The following is a 21,935-nucleotide window of genomic DNA, read 5'->3' as shown; positions in this document are numbered from 1 at the left end:
CAATACGTTAAAGTTCAATCAGTTATGATCATATAATTAAGAAGAATGCTGCTCTGGTAAAGATGTATAAATTCAAAAAACAAACCAATAGTAGCATTTTAAATTCTGGCTAAATTATATCTCATGTCGGTTTGTATATATTGTATTTAGGGTGCACTATACAGTTACATCAAGGCGCACTATCTGTTGCGCACACCAAGTTACCCCCGTCAAAATTTGTAAAACTTACATTAAAAGTTGAAATTTGGTGGATATATTGTTTAAATGTAGTTAAGCATTTATACATAGACAGATGTAATATATGTAATGGTAAACAGGTGTAATTTAAAGGAAGAATGTTATCAGGAATGTTTTTGTACCCTACTATATTAGGTTTTCTCTCCAGCATCAGATGGCTGATTTTCAAAATACCTTATTTCGCACGAACTTTGGAAATATAATTGTGAGAGAATGAATCAAAAAGGGTCTTACCCTTTTTCCACCTACTCCTTGCATGCTTTCATCCTGTGGTAGTGTCTAAGTGTCTGATATTTTATAAAACATAGTAATTGGCTGTTAGTTTTGGAAAGGCGCCTCTGATTTTTACTAAAACTCAGTAATATTTTTTTCAGTATGTTAACATGGTTACTGGATTTTATAACAATAATCACTAAATTACTTAAAAATGACTTGAACCTCCACACACCAAGGATTTCAAAAATATGCAGTTTTTTATGACATAACACTATAAATTTCTGTGCGGACTGCCTCAAAACAGCTTTAATTCAACAAAATGAGACCAAATTTTCAGAAATGACCTAACTGTATTGTACTACCTTAGCTGTTGGTGTATGTTATCTCCGTGTATGTTCAACCTAAACTAGTTTCGGAATTTGTCGGGGACTGTATGTAATATTCGATCCCTTGTTTGGGTGAATGCACACCAACTTCTATGATTAATTTATCCAAATTTATGAAGAAAGCCAATGGATGTCAGAACTTCGATGACGATGAAGGTTTACAGTTTACCACCGACGCCGTCACATCGTGGAAGAAGGATAGTAATTAAACTAATTATTTCACTATCAGTTTTACTTGCGTTTTGCAAAAAAAAAGTACATGTTAATCGAGATTTGAGACGATATGTGCATTCTTAATTTTTATTTAATAAATTAATAGATGTTTAATTAAAATTGAAAAATCCCATTAGCTGCTAAACTCTGCTTACTATAAAAAAATAAGTTTATTGATTGTAATTACAGGGAGGTAATCGGGAACCAATTATCTTCCTTGTAGTACAAGGGGCGCTGTGATTGCCTATTTACTCCGCCATCTTGCTGCTGAATCAGACGTATAACTTGGAGCTTTCTCATCAAACTAGGTACTATACAAGCACTGTTTTGGCTTAAAACACAGTTTAAGTACCTAAAATGGATGAAATCCCCTAATCTGATTATGTGGAGTAAGGGAAATCCACCGCTGCTCATGAAATGATACCCTTGATTCTTAGCAGGCGTTGAGATTCACCCCTCCCCTTCCAAACCGAATAACTGTCAAAATAATATTCGCGAATTCTAAAAACATTTACTGTAGTTTAGCAACTAAATTCTATAGATATCAGAAATGTTATTAAAAATGTGCTCAAAGTTAACCTTGATTGGGATCCTTTTTCTTCTGCTCAGTTACAAACTATACACCTTCAAAATCATTTTTTTTCTCTACTGAAATGAGTGTTGCAGTATGTAAGACTGTTTATTGGCTAATAATGGACCCATTCACATTAGGTACTTTTGTACAGAAATAGCTACACTATCCTGTAAAAACTTTTTTAACAGTTTTTAATTAAATTTTTACAGGAAACTTCTAAGTGTTTCAACTACTTTGCAGAAGTAACCAGCTTTAAAAATGCTTGGAGAAATTGGCACGTAAAATTCTGTGATAGGCTGCTTAGGTATAATTGTGGAACCAATGTCCACACACCATATAGTGTGTTTGTGCACTGCGTCACAACCGCTGTATAAGGCTCAATTCAAAGAAAATTTGTTTAAATTGTGAATATACTCAAAATACAAATGTACATTGATCTTCAATTTAAAAAATGAAGCAATTGAAATAATTCCTTTATTCATGCCTACATATATTTTGTTACCCAAAATCACTGCATATTTCTCAAGTTGACAACAATGTCATGGTTTAGTAAACTAGAAAAAAAAACAATTTATCATCACTCAGGGATCGCGCTGGGCTTTGCCAATGTTGCAATTTGCGATTTTTTTATTTAATCTGGCGACAAAAATAACCAGTTGGCGATTTTCTTGGTGCCTAGGTTTTGTATATTAAAACTGACATGAAGTTTGTCAGCAAGGGATATTCTCTCCAATTTAACAATTGTGTTGACACCTGGTCAAAGTTAATTGACCATAACCAATTTATGACTAAAGCCAATCAAAGGTAATTAGACCAAGTGGTCATGACTCGCAATATCCTCCTGGGAGGTGTCAATCAGATGTAAAATATATTATTGAGCCAATCAAATCTCTCACCATCTGGTCAAAGGTAAACACAATTATGGTCATGTGCACGTGGCTACATACAAGCTTCACGGCTCTGTTATACCATATGATACTTCAGACACAGATTTACCTTATAACAGAATAAATTAAATCCAATTAACAATGATTATCCCTTCAGGAAGTCTTTAAAACACCTCGAAATGCAAGAATTGATACAAGAAAATGGATGACATTTGTTTACACTTTTGTCATGTGCCTTTTTGGCGGGAAAATCGGTAAACAAATAGATGGGGATTCCCAAATTCTAATTAAGGAAATACTGAATGCATTAAGTCACAATATTTAAATAAAGAGAATTAGAGATAATTGAAAAGAGACACAATTAATGGTCCATGTTAGTTTGCTAGAAATTTTATTACTTGAAAAAATAATCAAGTTGTTGAAAATTTATAAATAAAATATAAAATTATACAATGTATTTTTAGAATAACTTAATTAGACCACAAAGGACAAAGATCAACATGTTTTAAAATCAGGGACTATATGAGCATAGTAATATTAAGTCCTTGATAGAAATAAAGCACCTGTATCTGGAGTAGCACTTAATTAATTTGCATACAAAAAGTGACAAATGGTTCTAGATCCTGACTAAGACTAGAGCTAAAAACCTGCTTTACACATGCATCAAGAGTGAATCTTGGATACATGCATGTCATGAATGAAGGGGTTATTTTGATAAATTTGCAAAGATAACTCATCACTGGACTTAATACTGTCATATTTTTAAAAAATAGAAAAAAAATTGTGGCACCCATTTTTTCTATAGTTTCTGAAAAATGGCGACAAAAATTGGCAGCTGGAGATTTTCCTGGCAACAGAATTTTGAAAGCCAGAGCAGCCCCTGCTCACTAAGTCATAGCACTAAAGGCATTTAAGTACCCTATCTGTACTTAAATTTTTGCATTGAAAATATATAATCTTTCAACTGTAACACTACTTTATTTAGCATGAAACTGCTCGAACGCCCGGTCCTGCTCTGTAATTAAGTAAAATAGGAAGACATTATTTTAGCTACATGAATTTTTCTTCAAGTAGACTGCTCAAAGACAAAGTTGTACAATTTATTGTTATAAAACTGTGGTATTTTTTCAGTTCAGTTGACCCATATTCCGATTCAGTTTTGGTCCAGAACCGTTCCATTTGATAGAAATTTCTATAGTGACAAAGCAAATGGTGTAAACATAAGTTTCCCCTTCTAAAATGATACAAGAAATGCTGACAAAAGGGAATACAAAACTTGTGGATTATTGGTAAACCAAAGTTATCAATCCATTGGTGCATTTGAGAATTTGCTAGTAAAATAATTTTTAACAAAAATGTACTGGGTTACAGGTACTGCACTGGCTTCCAAATTCTGTCTCCTGAAAAATTCTAACTGCAATTTTTGTCACCAATTTTCAGAAATTGGAGCCAACTTGGGTGCCAAAAAAGTGATTCTTTTTCAGAAATATGACAGTAAGTCTATTGATTTATGACAGGATGACAAAAGTATATTATTGAATTGTACTAATTATATACATATAAACCAGGCTGAGAAGGATGCTGTTATGGAAGCATATATAATAAGCTACTTACAATTGTCATTCTTAATATACTTTGATCTCAGAGTAGAAATTTCAAAAACATCTGCATGATATAAAAATCATTACTTAAGAGGATAAAATTAAACACATTTTTGTGGGACAAAAATGGAAAGTATGGACTACATCAGTCATGTCTGTATAAAGCTTTACACAGACTAATTCACTTCACTCTATAACAAAATGAAATTCATCTTCTACACCCCTGACTTACATATAGTACATATTCTATGCTCTAAAGGGATGTTTAGGTGGCGTCCCAATGTGGGAAAGCACCCCTCGCCAGCTCAACAAATACGAGTAGATGTGTAATTTGGCGAGTTCCAAGCAAAGTTAACCAGCTAACAGGTTATCTAGTAAAACATCCCTTAGCATCATACATTAAAGAGTAATCAAGGGAACCAAGGTTATAGCGGTAACCAAAAGAATGTAATCCAGGGACGAAGACCAGACATGGAAAACAGACATACACAACAAAGAACTTAAAGTAACTAAAATCATACGTACAAAGTAACAGAAGTAAATGAGCGACTCGGATTCCACTAAAAACTGGGAGCATGGACCAGGTGCACTGGTAGGGTAAGCGTCCTCTGCTTTTCTAGAAACACCCGTCAAGTTGCTCATAAAAAGTCAAGTCCGGGGTAGACAAACGAGGAAAAGAAAACTATGACCCATTGAATAAATCAGTTTTGATGGTGCTGATGGATACACCATAACGATCCACGAGCTCATGATGACGACCATAAAACTTCTGTAGTGATGACTTCAATCTTGTAATCTTGTAGCGCAATAAAAATACGTTCCTTACATTTTAAGAAGTGTAGCTTGTATATGTCAATTGAATTTTGGTATGATATGCACAATTTTATTGACTTGTAAAGCATTGTTTACGATCTGCCATTTTAATTTCTGGTAAACAGGATGTGCCAAAACCTACACAAAGAGCATAGAAATTGTTTGAATTAATGGAAAAAAATTGGCTTGTTGAATTTCTATTTGGCTAGCAAGATCAATATTTCACTAGCCAGAATGGCAAGTGGGGGGAAAATGGTTTCCCACACTGTGTCCTTTTTCTGTATAAAGGTTACTATCACTTACTCTTAACTAAATTTGAGAATGTTTTTCTGAATATTTAGCAATGACAATTCTCCAACTCATATCTGTTGTTAACTTTTTATATGTTCTAAACTTGTTTTTAGCTTTGTCGGAATCTATTGAAACATGTGTAAAGCAGGTTTTTATCTGTAGACTTAGCCATGACTCTAATAACTTTTGATTGGCTTCAGTTGTAAATTGGTTATGGTCAATTAACTCTAACCTGGTTTCAAAGCATTGGCAAAGACCAGTGGGATCCTTGTGGATTATATATAGTTTTTTTTTCTTTATTATTTCTAAGCTGTTTCATGTATTTTTTTTAATAAACTTATACATACATGCCCATTCTCATGCTAGTGCATGGCTTGTGTAAAGGATATGTAATTGCCCTGATGTCAGTAATTCCAACCTTTGACCTGCAAGCAGAAATTGTCTGTTATTTTAAGACATTATCTTAAACTTTCTATTAATAGTATTCTGATGACTAACTGATGTGAGTTACAAAAAAAATGCGGAAAAAAAATACTACATTGTACTATTCTTTTACTGAATTTGTTTTTGTCCCTTAGTATTCACTGATTTAAGTCATATTTTTTTACAGAGCCAAGATGGCAGCAGGCCCATATAATTACTCATATATTTTTAAGTACATCATCATTGGAGATATGGGTGTTGGAAAGTCCTGTTTATTGCACCAGTTCACAGAGAAAAAATGTAAGTACATTGTATACTGTACACATGCTTACAGACTGCTGTAGTTAAATGGATTTTTAGATGGATCCTATAAGGAATTGTTATTTGTTGAAAGTTCCTTTGTACATTCACTTTAGTCATTGCAAAATTAATTTTCGACTTGTCTGACCAAAACCCAAATTTGACAGTTTTCTCCTACATGTATAGAAGCAGTCAAAAATTACAAACTTTCTGTCTGACATCTTTAGTTCAGGTGGTATTTCATGATCATTGTACATTAAAAAAACTTCCTGCTTAAATCTACCAGTTCTTTAATCCACTATTAACATGTTTATGTCATGGGACAATAATAAACAACAGACTTATATCTTGCAACCTGTGGTAATCACTCAGGAATGTATAATGACCAATTTTACACATGTAGCCAACTTGTAATATTCTAAATTTGTTTCATGTATATCAATCACTCAATAGTTCTCTTCTTTCTATTTTAGTCATGGCAGATTGTCCGCACACTATAGGAGTAGAATTTGGAACAAGGTAAAAATATTCTGAGTCATTTTCCTGCACAACCAAGTCTGTAAACCTTAGTCCTCAAGCAAATAATCGCTTTGGTAAAGGAAAACCTTTGAACAATCTCTAAGGTTTTTATAGCATACAAGACCGTGATTATTATGTGTAAATTTCCAGTGCGAAATATTATCAGAAGATAAGATTTTGTTGGTAATTTGATGTACACAGATTGATAATGCTTGTCACAGCGTACTGGCCTTGACACAAAAAATGACAGGTCAGTTTAAAACCAGGCATGCATGATAGATTGTAATGTCTCAGTGGAGTTGAATGAAGTTTGCTCATCCCAACAAAAAGGTCATTTGAAAGTATTCATTTACTAGGTTACAGTTCTAATTTTTGTATTTTTTTAACATTAAAAAAACAAAAAATAAAATGTTATCTATAAAATATGCATAAAGAAAATATTAAACAACTGGTTTTTGATACCCATGATAAAGGTTGTATCAAATACCAATTGTCCAATATACCCATGATAAAAGTTGTATCAAATACCAATTGTCCAATATTCTGTATTTATCTTTGTTGTTGTATTAATGAAATATTTCCTTTGTGATATCTCAAGAGGATAAAGTTAGAAAAAACATCTCTTGTTGACCAGCAGTCGGAATCTTCAGCAACTCATCTTAAGCATAGTGCAAGTAAAAGTTGAATCAGGCTACTGACAGTAACTGTAGTTTTTTCATGATATGATTGAAAAAATATGCAATTGTGTTGCCTATTATGATGAAAAATATTTTTTTGTAGATTATTGTCAATCAACCTCATAGGGTAGATGTTTTTTTTTTTTTCTTGCACAAACCTCAAGCTAGAAAAATTATTCCAAGTGAAAATGATTAATAAAATTAGATCTTTTAATTTGGGCTTGGGCGTAGATGATTTTAGCAATAACAAAGTCTTGTACATCCTTAGTTCCTAGCAATGATTTTCACTCATTCACAGGTCTGAGAAAGGAAATTAATTGTTCATAACAGCAAAGTGAAAAATTGTTTTGTAATTTATTTAACTGTTAAAATAATTTTAGAATTATAGAGGTTTCTGGGCAGAAAATAAAATTACAGATTTGGGATACCGCTGGACAGGAGAGGTTCCGTGCAGTGACACGTAGTTATTACAGAGGAGCGGCAGGGGCATTAATGGTGTATGATATTACAAGGTATAATCTCTGTTAAGTACAATGTATGGTTGAACAGTACAGTGAAAATTATCTTAACCAAACACCTTTTGGTCTTTAAAATTGGCTTAGGTATATGAACAGTTTACCCAGGTGAGAAAATGCATATAAACTGATGTAAAGGGACTTCAGAAATTGTCTTGTTTAGACAGTTTTTTAATTAATCAGGGTTTGATTATAACAAGTTTTACTGCATCAATATCGGAAGCCTTGCTAGAAGATTAGGTTGTTCAAATAATGTTCATGTTAACGAATTCTACTTATACATTCATATTAACAAATAAGATTTATCTAATTTTTATTATTGTAATTCAAATTCATTCAACATTGATATCCTAGAGCAATTATCTAGTTAACAGAACAATTATATTCTAAAGACAATTACATTGTAGGAGAAGTACATACAATCACTTGAGTAGTTGGTTAACAGATGCTAGAAATTTAACCAATCCAAATACAGTAAGTACTTTTGAGTATAACATGTAGAATTCCACACAGGAATGGGAACTGTTGTTAGAAACTTAGGGGAGGATCCTGAGATTTTGAAGGGGGTTCCAGGTCACTATTTTTATTTCAAATTGAATGGCATTTTCAATAAGGGCTGTTCCAGCAAAACATACAAGGGACCCGGGACGGCATTTTAAAAAAAATATATACTTGGTTGTGGGTTGGTGGAAAATGCATCTATGGCACGGTACTGGGCTTGGAAATTCGCTTCTGTGAGTGGTTGTTGGGAAAATGAAGGAGCATTCTGTTGACAGTTGTTTTTTACTTTCTTGAAATAGTCCAAAAAGAATCCTTGTCATTGTATAAACCTTTAGTATAGTTGAATTACGCGCTTTTGTTTCCAGAAGTTCACACCATTTTTACAGGTGTTCCGCCCGGAAATTGCCCCGTGTTTGTTTTGACATTATTCTTCCAGTATTCTCGGGGTTTTGCTGTGGAGCAGTGGTGTGACCAGAGACGCCCGAACATCAGAAAAGATGTTAACTTCCGTCGTTTGTTGATGTAGTTCATAAGTGTTCCTCGTCTCTCGATTTTTATGTAGATTAGACCGTTGGTTTTCCCATTTGGATAGTTTTACACTAGTAATTTTTGGGGCCCTTTATAGCTTACTTTTCGGTGTGATCCAAGGCTCCTTGTTGAAGATCGTACTTAGACTTATTATTACGATTTATACTTTAAATAAATAAATTGTGACTTGGATAGAGAGTTGTCTCATTGGCACTCATACCACATCTTGTTCAGTGTCTGAATTATCATCAAAGCAACTCTTCCACAATTAAACTTCTTTTGAAACTGAATTTGCCAGAGCTTGCCGAAACTACGCAGACTTTTTGTATCGCACTAGAACCCTAACAAATAGGCTTCTGGAACAGGGTTATGTTGCTACAAGATTGAAGTCATCACTACAGAAGTTCTATGGTCGTCATAATGAACTTGTGTATCGTTATGGTGTATCCATCTGCACCATAAAAACTGACTTGTTCAACGGGTCATAGTTTCCCTTTCATCGTTTGTCTACCCCGGACTTGACTTTTTATGAGCAACTCGGCGGGTGTTTCTAGAAAAGCAGAGGACGCTTACCCTACCAGTGCACCTGGTCCATGCTCCCAGTTTTTAGTGGATTCCGAGTTGCTCATTTACTTTTGTTACTCTGTATGTATGTTCTTTGTTCTGTATGTCTGTTTTCCATGTCTGGTCTTCGTCCCTGGATTTCATTCTTTTGATTCACTATGTAGTCATTGCATATAGATATCAAGAATAACCCATTCCAAAACTTCTAAATGAAAGGGTATGGGCTATGGAGTGAATGTGTAAGTGACAAAAACACCAAATCATCAAAGAACAGGGCTTTTACTTCTGTTCTTCATCTTAGAAATTGTCAGAGAGTCTACAACAATGGACAAAATTTCCATACCCTTAAACAGATAGCCCCCAGTGTGCAAATGAGCAGAATTTTCGACATTGATGCTTAAATACAGCAGATTTCCAGCTGAAAGTGCTAGGTATACAAGAAGAGAAGTTTTCTTGAAATCATTGATCCCCGATAAAAGAAATGAAAAGAAACTTCACACAACTATCAAGGCAATCATATGGATACACACCAAAATTTCAACTGGTTAGATGAGATACAAAATAGTTCATGGTAATACACCAGCTTCATATACTGTCACTGTTGTACAGTGTGGATCAATAAAACTTCTGCATTATCTTCTATTTCTCTTCACATACCAAATATCATTGACCTTTGATATAAAGTGGTTGTTGAAAATTTGCTATGGACAAATACTCTTACAATTGTAAATACCAGAAAGGTTATCCCTATATTCTGGCCTTCTTCGAATTAGCTCTTAGGCAAGACAAAAATCAAGATTTAGCTATGCATTGGAAAGAGCATATGTGTGGATAAAAATGAATGTTAGTATATGAAATAATTTTAAAAATATTTTCAAGTTGACAGGTCTATGTTATGTAGAACCATGGGTGTAAACAATTGCATGTTGCATATGTTTGTTTATTCAATATGTCAGTTATCTCTGTCAGTTCAATTCTTTTTAAAATTTTCTATATCGTCAACAGTACAGGTAATTTTTCAAAAGTTATAATTACATTAGTTAGAGAAAATTATACGATTTTGAAATTGAATTGGAGCAATATTGAATATTTGTTACATTTCATGCAACATTTTACCTCATAGTATGTCATAAATGTTAAGAATCACTTGCCCTTAATCTCCTTTATGGTGTGATAGTATACTGCTTTAAATTCTACAAAAGTAATGTTAATTTTTATCTACACATCATTCTTGTATTATTTAGTAAGAATACATACATACAAGAAAAGCAAAAAAAAATATATATGAATTTTAATATACAGATAAATGAACGCAAGCAGTAAAAGCGCTAGTCTATACATGAATATGTGCAACATGCAAGTGATAGGCAAAACTACAGAATATGTATAAATGAAATGAAGCATTCATGAAATCATGCTATGTCTTGCTATTATCTGTATGAAATGTCTCACATGCAGCTGAATTATATAAAAAAGTAATTTCTCACCATGGGAATACTGTTAAAGAATATATATAAATTTTAATTTGCTTCTGTTGGTGCCTATAAAGCTTGGGTTTTTACCTCTATGGGTGGGTAGGAGTGGAAAAATATCGCTTCTATGGGAGGTTACCCCAATTTTCAAGTGCCTTCCCCTGTCACATGTATGTTTTACTGGAACAGCCCTAACAATATAGAATAAAATATGGTAAATTTAGTGCAGTACATATTCAAAAATAAAAGAATTAAGATTTAAACTTTAATGATTAAATCAATTATGCATGAGAAGTAAGCATTAAACAAAAACTATTGGCTTTCCATAAAATGGTGATAGATCCATTTTGGATCCATTTTTTATACCATCACTTGGCCTCCATTGTCGTCCTGAACAAATTTTCAAAAATCTTCTCCTCTGAAACTACTAGACTGACAGGTTTTAAACTTGGCATGATTGTTCCTTAGGGTGTTCTGCACAAAATGACCATTGGGATTTTTGATCCATGAAAAAACATGGCTGCCGTTACTAAAAGTAGAACACAGGGAGTCAGTTGGCAGTTTTTTGAAAATAACTGAAAAACCGTTGCCTTTAATAGCAAATTTCTGGCATTGGGTAATGTTGTTCAGCATTATGAGACGGACCTATGCCAATATTTTCAAAACTATTCATCAACTGATGTAGGAGTTGCGGCCCATGAAACAGTTTTTATTGTATGTTTCACATGTGCAGCTTTGAAAATCTTCTACCCAAAATCCATTGCACAGAATTCAATGAAAGTTAGCATATATGTTCCTTAGGGTATCCCACAAAAAATGATGTTTGGGATTTTTGATCCATGAAAAAACATGGCTGCCGTTACTGAAAATAGAACATAGGGGTCAGATGGCAGTGTTTTGCAAAAAAACTCGAAAACCGTTGCCATTAGCAAATTTCTGGCATTGGGTAATATTGTTCAGCATCATGAGATGGACTTGTGCTAAAATTTCCAAACGATTCATCAACTGATGTAGGAGTTGCAGCCCATGAAATAGTTCACATGTTCAGCTTTGAAAATCTTCTACTCAAAATCCATTGCACAGAATTCATGAGGTTAGCATATATGTTCCTTAGGGTATCCCACAAAAAATGATGTTTGGGATTTTTGATCCATGAAAAAACATGGCTGCCGTTACTGAAAATAGAACATAGGGGTCAGATGGCAGCTTTTTGCAAAAAAACTCGAAAACCGTTGCCATTAGCAAATTTCTGGCATTGGGTAATATTGTTCAGCATCATGAGATGGACTTGTGCTGAAATTTCCAAACGATTCGTCAACTGATGTAGGAGTTGCAGCCCATGAAATAGTTCACATGTTCAACTTTGAAAATCTTCTACTCAAAATCCATTGCACAGAATTCAATGAAAGTTAGCATATATGTTCCTTAGGGTATCCCACAAAAAATGATGTTTGGGATTTTTGATCCATGAAAAAACATGGCTGCCGTTACTGAAAATAGAACATAGGGGTCAGATGGCAGTTTTTTTGCAAATAACTCAAAAATCGTTGCCTTTAGCAAATTTTTGGCTGGGTAAAATTGTTAAGCATCATGAGAAGGACCTATGCTGAAATTTTCAAAACCATTCATTGACTGATGTAGGAGTTACGGCCCCTGAAACAGTTTTTTTGTTGTTTTTTTTTTCACATGTACAGCTTTGGAAATCTTCTTCTCTAAAACCATTTAAAATCATTGAATGAAAATAAGCATAACAGTTCTTTAGTGTATTGTGCACAAAATGACTTGTGATTTTTAATCCGTGAATAGATATGGCTGCCTATACTAAAAATGGAACTTAGGGGTCGGAAGACAGGTTTTTGAAAATAATTAAAAAATTGTTGCCTGTAGCAAATTTCTGGTTTAGGTCATGAAAATGCTATTAAAAGCATTTCCTGCATTTGACAATTTAGTTGATTTTAACTTATCCTGTCTCATTCCTCAAGTTTTTCAAATAAGCAAATTTGACTCATCACAAGATAACCCTGATCAGCTGATTGCTCTTCAATGGAAGAAATGCCATTGAAAATTATATTATTGTTTTGAAATCAATAAGATTAAGACCAGCAGTCCTGTAAACCAGTAAATAAAACAGAACTCAGGCCTATTCTGTAAGTTTGTAAGCTTTGTAATGAACTGTAATTTCTTGTTATAGGTTATATTTTTAATTGGAAATAAATCAGATTTAGAAGCACAGAGAGATGTGACATACGAGGAAGCTAAACAGTTTGCTGATGAAAATGGTTTGTACATCGTATTTAAGCTGAATGGATTAAAAATGGGGGCATATTTAATATTATATTAATAGTAAATCAGTGATTTTGTTATTAAGTCTGTTTCTAATGGCAATCACAACTTTTTACAAGGTATGCCTATGGATAATTTTTATGTAAAAAGTAATTGAATTGCACATGGTGATTTCCTCTTATCCAAATCACTGGTAATTCTGAAATTTGTGTATGCAGTTACATGTATTTTGAACTTCACATTTTGTGAATTAAAATGAAATCACACATTAGAAATGATGAAAATTATGTTCTGAAATGCATACAGCCTAATAAAAATCTTTGAATTGACACATTCTAAACTATGAATCTTTTTTATTTTTAGTACTAGAGCACAAAAAAAAATATTTGATTTAATTTTTTATCAATAAAATTTGCTTAGTTTTTAAGAAGGAAAAGCATATTAATTTGTATAAGCTCATTTTCAAACAGTTACTGACACAGTTTGATTATCAAATACTGAGATGACCAAAGACTTTTAAAGATAACATTTAAGATATAAAGAAAATAAAAAAGTTTTATAAATTTGAAAGGCTTCACAATGGGACTGCAAAAAACTGGCTGAAATCTGATGTTTATATACTTCCATTCAACAAGTACTGTATATACCGAGTCAATTGGCCTATAAAATTTCTGGAACCTAGCCTTGACCCGCTTATTAGTCGAACTGATTTCTGACAGCTGCATGGCTAACATTCTTTAATACCATAAGTACACCTGTTTGTTTTGATAACTTCAGTAAGTGTTAAATTAAATAATTACAAGCCTTTGTTGTTTTTATAGTAGTAATAAAGTAATTATAATCTTGACATGTTTTGATATGGTATTTCTTTCATTCATTCTTAATTTTGGTACAACCAATAACCCAAATTAAAATCATAAATATAGTGAACAGCAAAGAGTAAAACAGAAGATTATAATACTATAACAACTCATTTTTGAAGATATTTCATTTAGTTCAGAGATTTTATATTAAAGAAAAATAAGTCATTAAAAGAATTGCTATAACCAACTAAAATATTGATTACTTTTATCACAACTTATGGTACGTTATTAGGTCATGGTTTTATTACACCTTTAGGTCTTTAGCTATATGAGTGTACACAAGTTAAAATCAATACACAAAATGGATGAGTGGGAAATAGGAATAAAATCATGAAAGGCCAGTATTGTGGCAAAATAAAGACTAAACAGTAAATGTTCTTTCACTGCATCATATTTTAGCTGTAGAAGGTAGAAGAAGAAGACAGTCTTCCTAAAACTAATGTTTACAATTTAAAATTACTGGGGTAAACTTCATGGCGCGGGTCTGGTTGTTCAATGTTGGTGTCACGCTCGTGTCAACTATCAAGCTTTTGACATTTTCAGGCAGAAAATTTTAGTTCATATCTAGATCTTGTCTGTAAGTCAGAACCCTTCCCAGCAATTAAAAATTAAGTTCCAAAAATTTGACTAATAGGTGAGTATATATGGTAGGTAGCATATTGGAATCACCTTGTCTGTCTGTCTTTCTATTCTTCTGTCTGAATTATATGGCAATTTTACGAGCACATAATAGATGGATCTATCTGAAATTATGTATGTGGCTTAAGAAAGATGGGGCATACATTTTAAGCAATTTGGCTGTTTTCTGAAATATCTATTTTCTTACAGGAGTGGTGGTACATCTGGTACAATGTATTACGGTATGCAAACTTCATCTTTTGAACATCATAATTTTGTATCTATAAATGAATTATCTGTATTGTAACTGTGAAACATAATAATATGAATTCATATTTATTTTCTTTTAGGTTTAATGTTTCTAGAATGTAGTGCCAAAACGTAAGTACTGGATGTTACATAGATATCAGAATCAAATAATAGTTATCAGAAAAATCTATACTCAAAAGTTTCTAATGAGCTTTTTTTATGTATCTGTAAAAAGTTGTGGTTGTATGATGGTATGCTGTCAGCAGCAGGGTTTTCTTCATCCTTATATATATCACATTCCAGACAATAATGTTTGAAATTCTTGTATATTGTAGTATTAGATAATTTAAAAATTGCAAAATGTAGCAATGGTTTCAGACAAGAATTGAAGAGTGAAACTATTGAAAAGGAAAATTTTGATTGATGTTTTGGTGCAGCTCAGCTCAGAAATTCTGAGCATGTAAGCATAAAACACCTACACAAATAGCAGTTCTTTGGACATGCACACAGTCCTTTTCAGGAATATATTCTCTTAATTTTTATGATGACAAAATAATGTTATTAATTTCGGGCAGGATAACGAAGATGAATGTAAAAAAAAATTTATTTTGCAGGGGAGATAATGTAGAAGATGCATTTTTAGATACAGCAAAAAAGATTTATCAAAATATACAAGATGGAAGGTTTGTCAGGCTTACAAATGTATCAAATAATTTACAGTTAACTTCTCTTGCTTTAACTCCGGATTTCTTGAACACAATTTTAGTACCAAAATTCGCCTATATAATCATTATGAATAAGCTTGGATTTCTTTAACACTTGAACTAGGTAGTTGGTCTGTTTGGTTATAAATCTTTGAGGATAACCTTCAATAACTTGGAACTCGTCAGCCATTTTGTCAGCTTGGGTCATAAAAGGTGTGAAAAGCTGAAAACCTATCATTAATCAGTTTGATTTTAGTTAATTACAGGTAATATTTAAGTCATCACAAATTAAATAGTTTTAATTGTACATAGTACTGATCGAAATTCAAGAACGTTCTGAACTTAGCACAATAAAAGCATCAAAGAAAATTAGATGAAAACAAATTATTGACCAAGAAACTTGAATTCTGAAAGTTTTTATGAAAGCAAACACAGAATCTTTTAATGTCCACAAAACAATGTAACCTTCTGGAAAGTGTATTAAAAATATCAGAACTAACAAAACTTTTTAGGAAGTAAGCAATTTCTAACTATTAAAGTCGGACCAACAACGAAAAAAATCTGGATATATATGACCTTCAATAAATGTAGAGCTACCTTAGGTTTGACTTTATATTTGTTATATTATCAGTCCAAAAAATGTTCAGACTTTTCAAGGTCAGATACAGTGTGTTCTTATAGTCTACATAACTTGGGAAGAGTTGTAATAGAAGGATATTTTTTTGTTTTGTTCTAACTTTAGCAAGTGTTTGAAAAAAAAAGTTGTCTGAAATCTTCTCTTAACAATTAACACCATTGAAATTTTGCATTCAATGATAGATTTTATGATCATGCAAATATTGTTGTGAAGTTATTTAGAAAAAAAAATTGACGTTGGAAAGTTAAAATATTTTTTAATCCAGTCTCCTGTTGAAATGGTTAGCATTTGGAGAGTTTTTTTATCTATTAATGAGATGTTTCTTTCTTCTGCAGTTTGGACTTAAATGCTGCAGAGTCTGGAGTTCAACATAAACCTGCCACACCTAGGAGTCCAATTAGTACAGATCAGGCACCCAATGATAAAGGATGTGCATGCTAGTCTTCAGAGATTTTATCTAGACAATAAATCCATTCCAGCAGAATGATTACTGGTTAAACTAGCTGTACAGGAAACTAGACTGTACTTCCTGTTTCTGGTCATAATGTAGTATGACAAACTTTTGGAAGTTGTTTGATGTATCAATAATAAGAAAATTATTTTTTTTCTCTGAATGGAATTATAATGTTTTAGATATGTAATAGAAGTCAGGCACTTTGTATATGAATACTCAATGATGCGATTCTAGTTATCACCAATTCAAGTACATTATAATTATATTTTCGTTCCTTTCATTTTAATACATGCAAAAAAAAAAGTGATGAATTACTGTGAAACCTATCTACACCACACCCTGAATAAAACCTGTCTAAACCAGACACTTTTTAAAGTTCTTTTTATATCAGTTAAAATATAATTTAACCTGCGTAAACTGAACACCTGTCTAAATCAGTCGAATTATACTGTCCAAAACGGGGTTTGATATTGACAGATTTCACTGTACAAGATACTAATGTGTTTTGTTTACCTGACTTAAGGACAACGAATTTAGGGGATATAAAATGATCACTTCTGAAAATTAAACAACATTTAACTTTACTCCTTCATTTGTTAGTAGGCATATTTCAGGGTATTTTATTTTTGTACTTGTCAAAATTTATAGCATATTAGTTTATGTAATATGTATTATGTATTTGCTTCTGTATGTGATAATTTAGCTTGTGCTTGACCCAGTATGTTTTTTTGTTATATTTTTAGAGTTAATTGGAGATCATGTTTACAAACATTTATATCCTATTTGTAGTGCACATATTTTTGACACTAAGTGGGTGTCTATGAGGAATTATATGTATGTCCAAACCATAGACATAGTATGAAAAATTCAATTTAACCAGTAATCATTTTGGAAAAATGTTCCTCGCAATTTTATGTAATTTTGTCATCACTTGATATCATTTTTCATTGAATTGTGTTATTAAATTTGAAAGATGAGTGTAAGATGGAATTCAAAGAACAGTAAATATAGAGTAGATTGTTTTTGTGGATGTTAAATTTAGGGGAAAAAACAAATGGGGGAGAACAATATATTTTATAACTTGGGTCATTTCATTTTTGTCAGTAGGTGATTATTTTTTTTTTTTTTTTTTTTTTGTATTACATCAAAATTGCTTGCAACTATTAATTTTTAACTAAAGATCAAATCACCTGATTTTAAATGATTTTATGATGGTATTATAAAGCTGTTATTTGAATTTCCTATCGATGTTTTTCTTTTATCAAATTGTTTCAGGTGCAACTTCTTAGAATGCATTGATTAAATTGGCACTCACAAAAAGTAATCCGCTATACGGTAGTTGATAGTTTTGTATATGGACACATGCATGTACACCAGAAGTATTCTCTTCTACAAGTGCAATCAGCTGGACTGAACAAAAAAGTGAATGTTTTTTTTTTTTTAACTAAAAGTAGAAGTTTAACACCAGCACATTGTATTATAAAGTGCTCATCAATGGGGAACATATGTGGCATGTCAATGTCTTATTAGCTCTTTCATATTGATAATTATGTTCTGAGCTTAAGTGTGATTTGTGTGTAGTTGTGTGAGAGTGTGTAAGTTTTTGATAGATGATAGAATGCCAATGATTATGAATGTGATAGATTGTTTACATTGTATTTTGTTGAATTCTAGACTTATATTTGTTGCTATAAGTGCTTCTGTTATCAATTATGTTTCTTATCAGTAAATATTCAAATGTTATTAGTTGTTATGAATGCATCACTTGTAATGAAAGATGTGCACTTATCTATACAGCTAATTTCTCATAAGTTTGGCATCAAGGCAATAAGTTTTATCAACCTCTGTCCATCTTTTTAATCAGATTTAAGAGAAATGCTGACCTCAGTTTATTGATGATTCTCTTATGTCTTTCAATTATTGGGATGCATTCAAGGACACATTTTAAGTATTAGAACCATAGATTTGTCTGGTGCTCTTTCCTTTGAATTAATGCTGGAAGTCTTTAATTTTATGAGTTGTGTAATTATTTTTTGAATCAGATGAGCATGACTGCAAAGATGTTTGCAATGGGCACAACAATATTCAAGCATACTTTAGTCGTAATATGTGATCTTATTTTAAAGAGATTATTTTTGCTAGGAGTTGTAATTATTGCTGTGATATAAGTCTTTAAATAATCAGTGATTCATTAATAGGGTTTGTGCACATACCTCTTGGTTTGCTCAATTATGGGTGTTTTTTAGGGTCTTGAAGTGGAAGTACTTGATTTCATGGGTATCAATTAGGTGTTTATATTCCATTTAGATTTTAAATAAATAAATACCTTTCTGAAATGAAATTATGAAAAACTTGTATCACAAAGAAAAATAATTTATGAATTGGTTTATGTTCTTAACATGTATTTTCCACTGTAAACATACTAATTTTCACCATTTTCATGGTGGACAGAGCAGTGTGGATAATAGTACCCATGAATTTTAGTGCTTAAAGTCGAATCATGTTTGAAACCTTAAAAAATGATACCCTCAAGTATGTTCACTTGACAGAATCTACAAAAATTACTAGGTTTACAGTAATTGTGGTTTCCAGTTCTTGAATAATTGTAGCATTCAATTCTGAAGTATGAAGAAAAAAAATGACTTGGAATAGTTTTGATTCTGTTTCTCAAGGAGGTATACCTAGGGTAAGGGACTGAACTCTTACAAATCATGGAAATGTTTGTGTAACATCAATCTCATGTAAGCATCAAAGTAACTTACAGTGATTTCATTCTGCTTCAAATGAAAACTTGATAAGCTTTGGTGTAGTTTAATATGATACAAACATATCACTGATTTCAAGAGTAACATTCCTTACCCAAGGTCTACCTCCTTAAATAATGACTTAGTGCATCAGCAACTTTATTGAATATTTTAGATTTATGTTTATCAAAAGTGTTGTTGTCTGAGGGAATATATGATGGAGCACTATACATAAAGTGTTTATCACTTCATGACTTTAAAATTAATCACATTAAACCATATTTCCATAGAATGAAATTTGAAAGATATGTAAGATCATCAATCTCTAGTCTGTAAGCTGTGTCAAGGGAGACTCAAGTTGTTAGACACTGTATTACCAGTAGCCAAAATGTTAACAGCAGATGATGCTTTTCTGTTTTAGAGCATTTATTATTGATAATGCTTTTTTATATTTATTGTCATGTATGCTTTGTCGAATCTAAAAGTTCAAACAATCAGTCATATCTCAATGGGACCAAGCTTGAAAAAGGGTTGCTTTGTGGCTTGCCTTTGTACCATAATAAACTTTGAAGGTAGTTTTCTTAAATTTTTCACTACTGAATGAATATTAGAGTAGATACAGTCAATGAATTTTTAATTTTCTTACCTGACAAAGTCATGCATATATCCTTCAATGCACTTAATTTCAGGGGATTTTTTTTTAGGAGAAGAATGACATAGCACTAGAAAATATTTACTGTGTTTATCAAAGTTAATATTGAATACCCAATGTGTATGAAATTTCAAAAAGAAATTATAGATAAATAAAGAACTTGAAAAGTAAATTGCTTGTTGACTGAAAGGGGGAAAGCTGGAATAGGATGAATGTGATAGATTACATCAGTGCTATTTATAATCATTGTTTATTTCCAATTTTCTGTTGTTATACTATTTTTGTTGCTGTGTATAGATAAATATGTACTAAATGTATGAAATTATTTATTATATCACTTTATCATGATGAATCATATAAACATGATTAAGAAAGGACAGTTATGTCCCTTGGATGTCAGTTGACTTGTCTATAATCAATTGTAAATTGAGAAATTGTCACAACTTCTTTTTGTGTTATTTGTGTTAGAAATTGAAATATAAATTTTACTTTTACAAAATAGAAGTATTGGTTAAAGTATCTTATTTGTACCCAAAAGTTGGGATGTGATAATCAGTCTTTTAAAATTTTAGATGAAAACAATTTTCTTGAAAAAAAACTAATGAAATTTATCCAAGTTATGTTTAATGTAGGCAGTGTTCAATAAATCTGTATGTATAATCTCACTGATCAATTGATTATTGAAGTTAGTTATGTAGTGAAACTTATCGAAACCAAACCCTGGACTGAAACATTTGTTGGTTTTTAAAGATCTTAGGTATACTTGAGTACCAAATACTGTAAAAGTACTTTAATTCATAGATACCAATTTTAGTGGATTAGGGAAGAAACACATGATGTTGGATTCTTTAATTTAATTTAATAGTTACACTGTAGTTATATTATATGACAAAACTAGACACAAACAAATCGTATGCAACTTCTTTTAATTTAACATTATAAGAGTTAAGGAACTGTCAAAAAATACAGCATTTAACTATCTGGTACTATCCACACCTTGTCTCTTCACTGATGTAGGTACACTGGCACTTTCCATAAACAAATATCATGTCAGATTGTGATGATTTTAATGTCAACTGTACATATGATATTGACGAATAAATTATATGAAATATTGTTAGTTCTGCTTGTTTTGTTACTGCATGGACATGTGTATATGCTGCATTGAGGTAAAATGGGTTTTTTCTTTTGAACATGATCAGCTTATGGTTGTTTTTCTGAAAAAGAAACCGAAAAATTAAATGTGTTTTTGCCTTCAAAAATATATGTATGCCTAGTATATTTCATGTCATTTTTAAGTCGCTACTAGTGTTAGTGACTTCTTGCATTCGTAATTTTTGCATTTAATATTCGCATATGATTTACATTAATGTGAAGTTATACACCACTTAATCCAGCAGGTCTTCACTGTGTTCACCGCCACGGCGTTATAGTTCTAGATTCATACGAGATAAAAATTTACCTCTTAAATATCATACACGTGTGTGGCCCCGTGCAGGTCCAGGTGTCAAAAGAACAGGCCTGCAGCAGCGCTAAGCTTGTCGTAAAAGGCGATTAAATAGTGCTCAGAAACCTAGCCGGAGGCTAGGCGCTCTGCCCACAGAGCAACTGGGATGTGTGCCCAAGGTGGTGGAATGGGTACCCCTGGTGTGTTACATGCTCTGGTTGTCAGGCTATAATACGGAAAACCTGACCGCAAACCATAGTGGTGCACCGTGTTGGGAAATATGCCACGTTCCTCGCACGTTAGAGAACCCTGCTGTGGTATTTGATAGGAGTAGGAACCTTTGCGCTCCGCCACGGGAGGCTAAATTGCCCGACCTTACCCATCCCTCCCTTTTGCTAGTGGCAATCAAAATTTGTCGACCCTACTGTCCTTGTGTCCCATCCCGTTTTTCATTTCATGTTCATTTTATCATCTGTTTCATGTTCGTCGTCTGAATATAGCTGAAATATTGCTGCTCGGACGTTAAACCCCAACAATCAATCAATCAATCAATCAATCAATCATGTT

The 21,935-nt window shown here is 32.4% G+C and overlaps 1 protein-coding gene across 3 annotated transcripts; it reads left to right on the top strand.

The window, feature by feature from the left end:
* The first annotated feature begins 1,271 nt into the window (after positions 1–1,271).
* Positions 1,272–21,041, top strand: LOC148612539 (ras-related protein Rab-14). 3 transcript variants are annotated; one of them, XM_088594093.1, is made up of 10 exons: positions 1,311–1,360; positions 1,836–1,900; positions 5,829–5,941; positions 6,415–6,460; positions 7,518–7,649; positions 8,060–8,126; positions 12,909–12,996; positions 14,832–14,862; positions 15,345–15,413; positions 16,407–21,041. In XM_088594093.1, exons 3-10 carry the CDS (start codon positions 5,836–5,838, stop codon positions 16,510–16,512), a joined length of 645 nt encoding a protein of 214 aa, XP_088450219.1. In that variant the 5' UTR covers positions 1,311–1,360; positions 1,836–1,900; positions 5,829–5,835; the 3' UTR covers positions 16,513–21,041. The 3 variants fall into 3 exon arrangements, with proteins under 3 accessions (XP_088450217.1, XP_088450219.1, XP_088450218.1); XM_088594092.1 differs by having other exon boundaries at positions 1,315–1,360; positions 1,836–1,930; XM_088594091.1 differs by lacking the exon at positions 1,836–1,900 and having other exon boundaries at positions 1,272–1,360.
* Positions 21,042–21,935: the final 894 nt, after the last annotated feature.

This window comes from Perna viridis, chromosome 7 (genome assembly GCF_037379345.1).
Source record: "Perna viridis isolate PV_CMFRI_1.1 ecotype Kerala chromosome 7, ASM3737934v1, whole genome shotgun sequence".
In the NCBI taxonomy this organism is placed as follows: Eukaryota; Metazoa; Mollusca; class Bivalvia; order Mytilida; family Mytilidae; genus Perna; species Perna viridis.
This window is presented reverse-complemented; position numbering and strand designations above follow the sequence as displayed.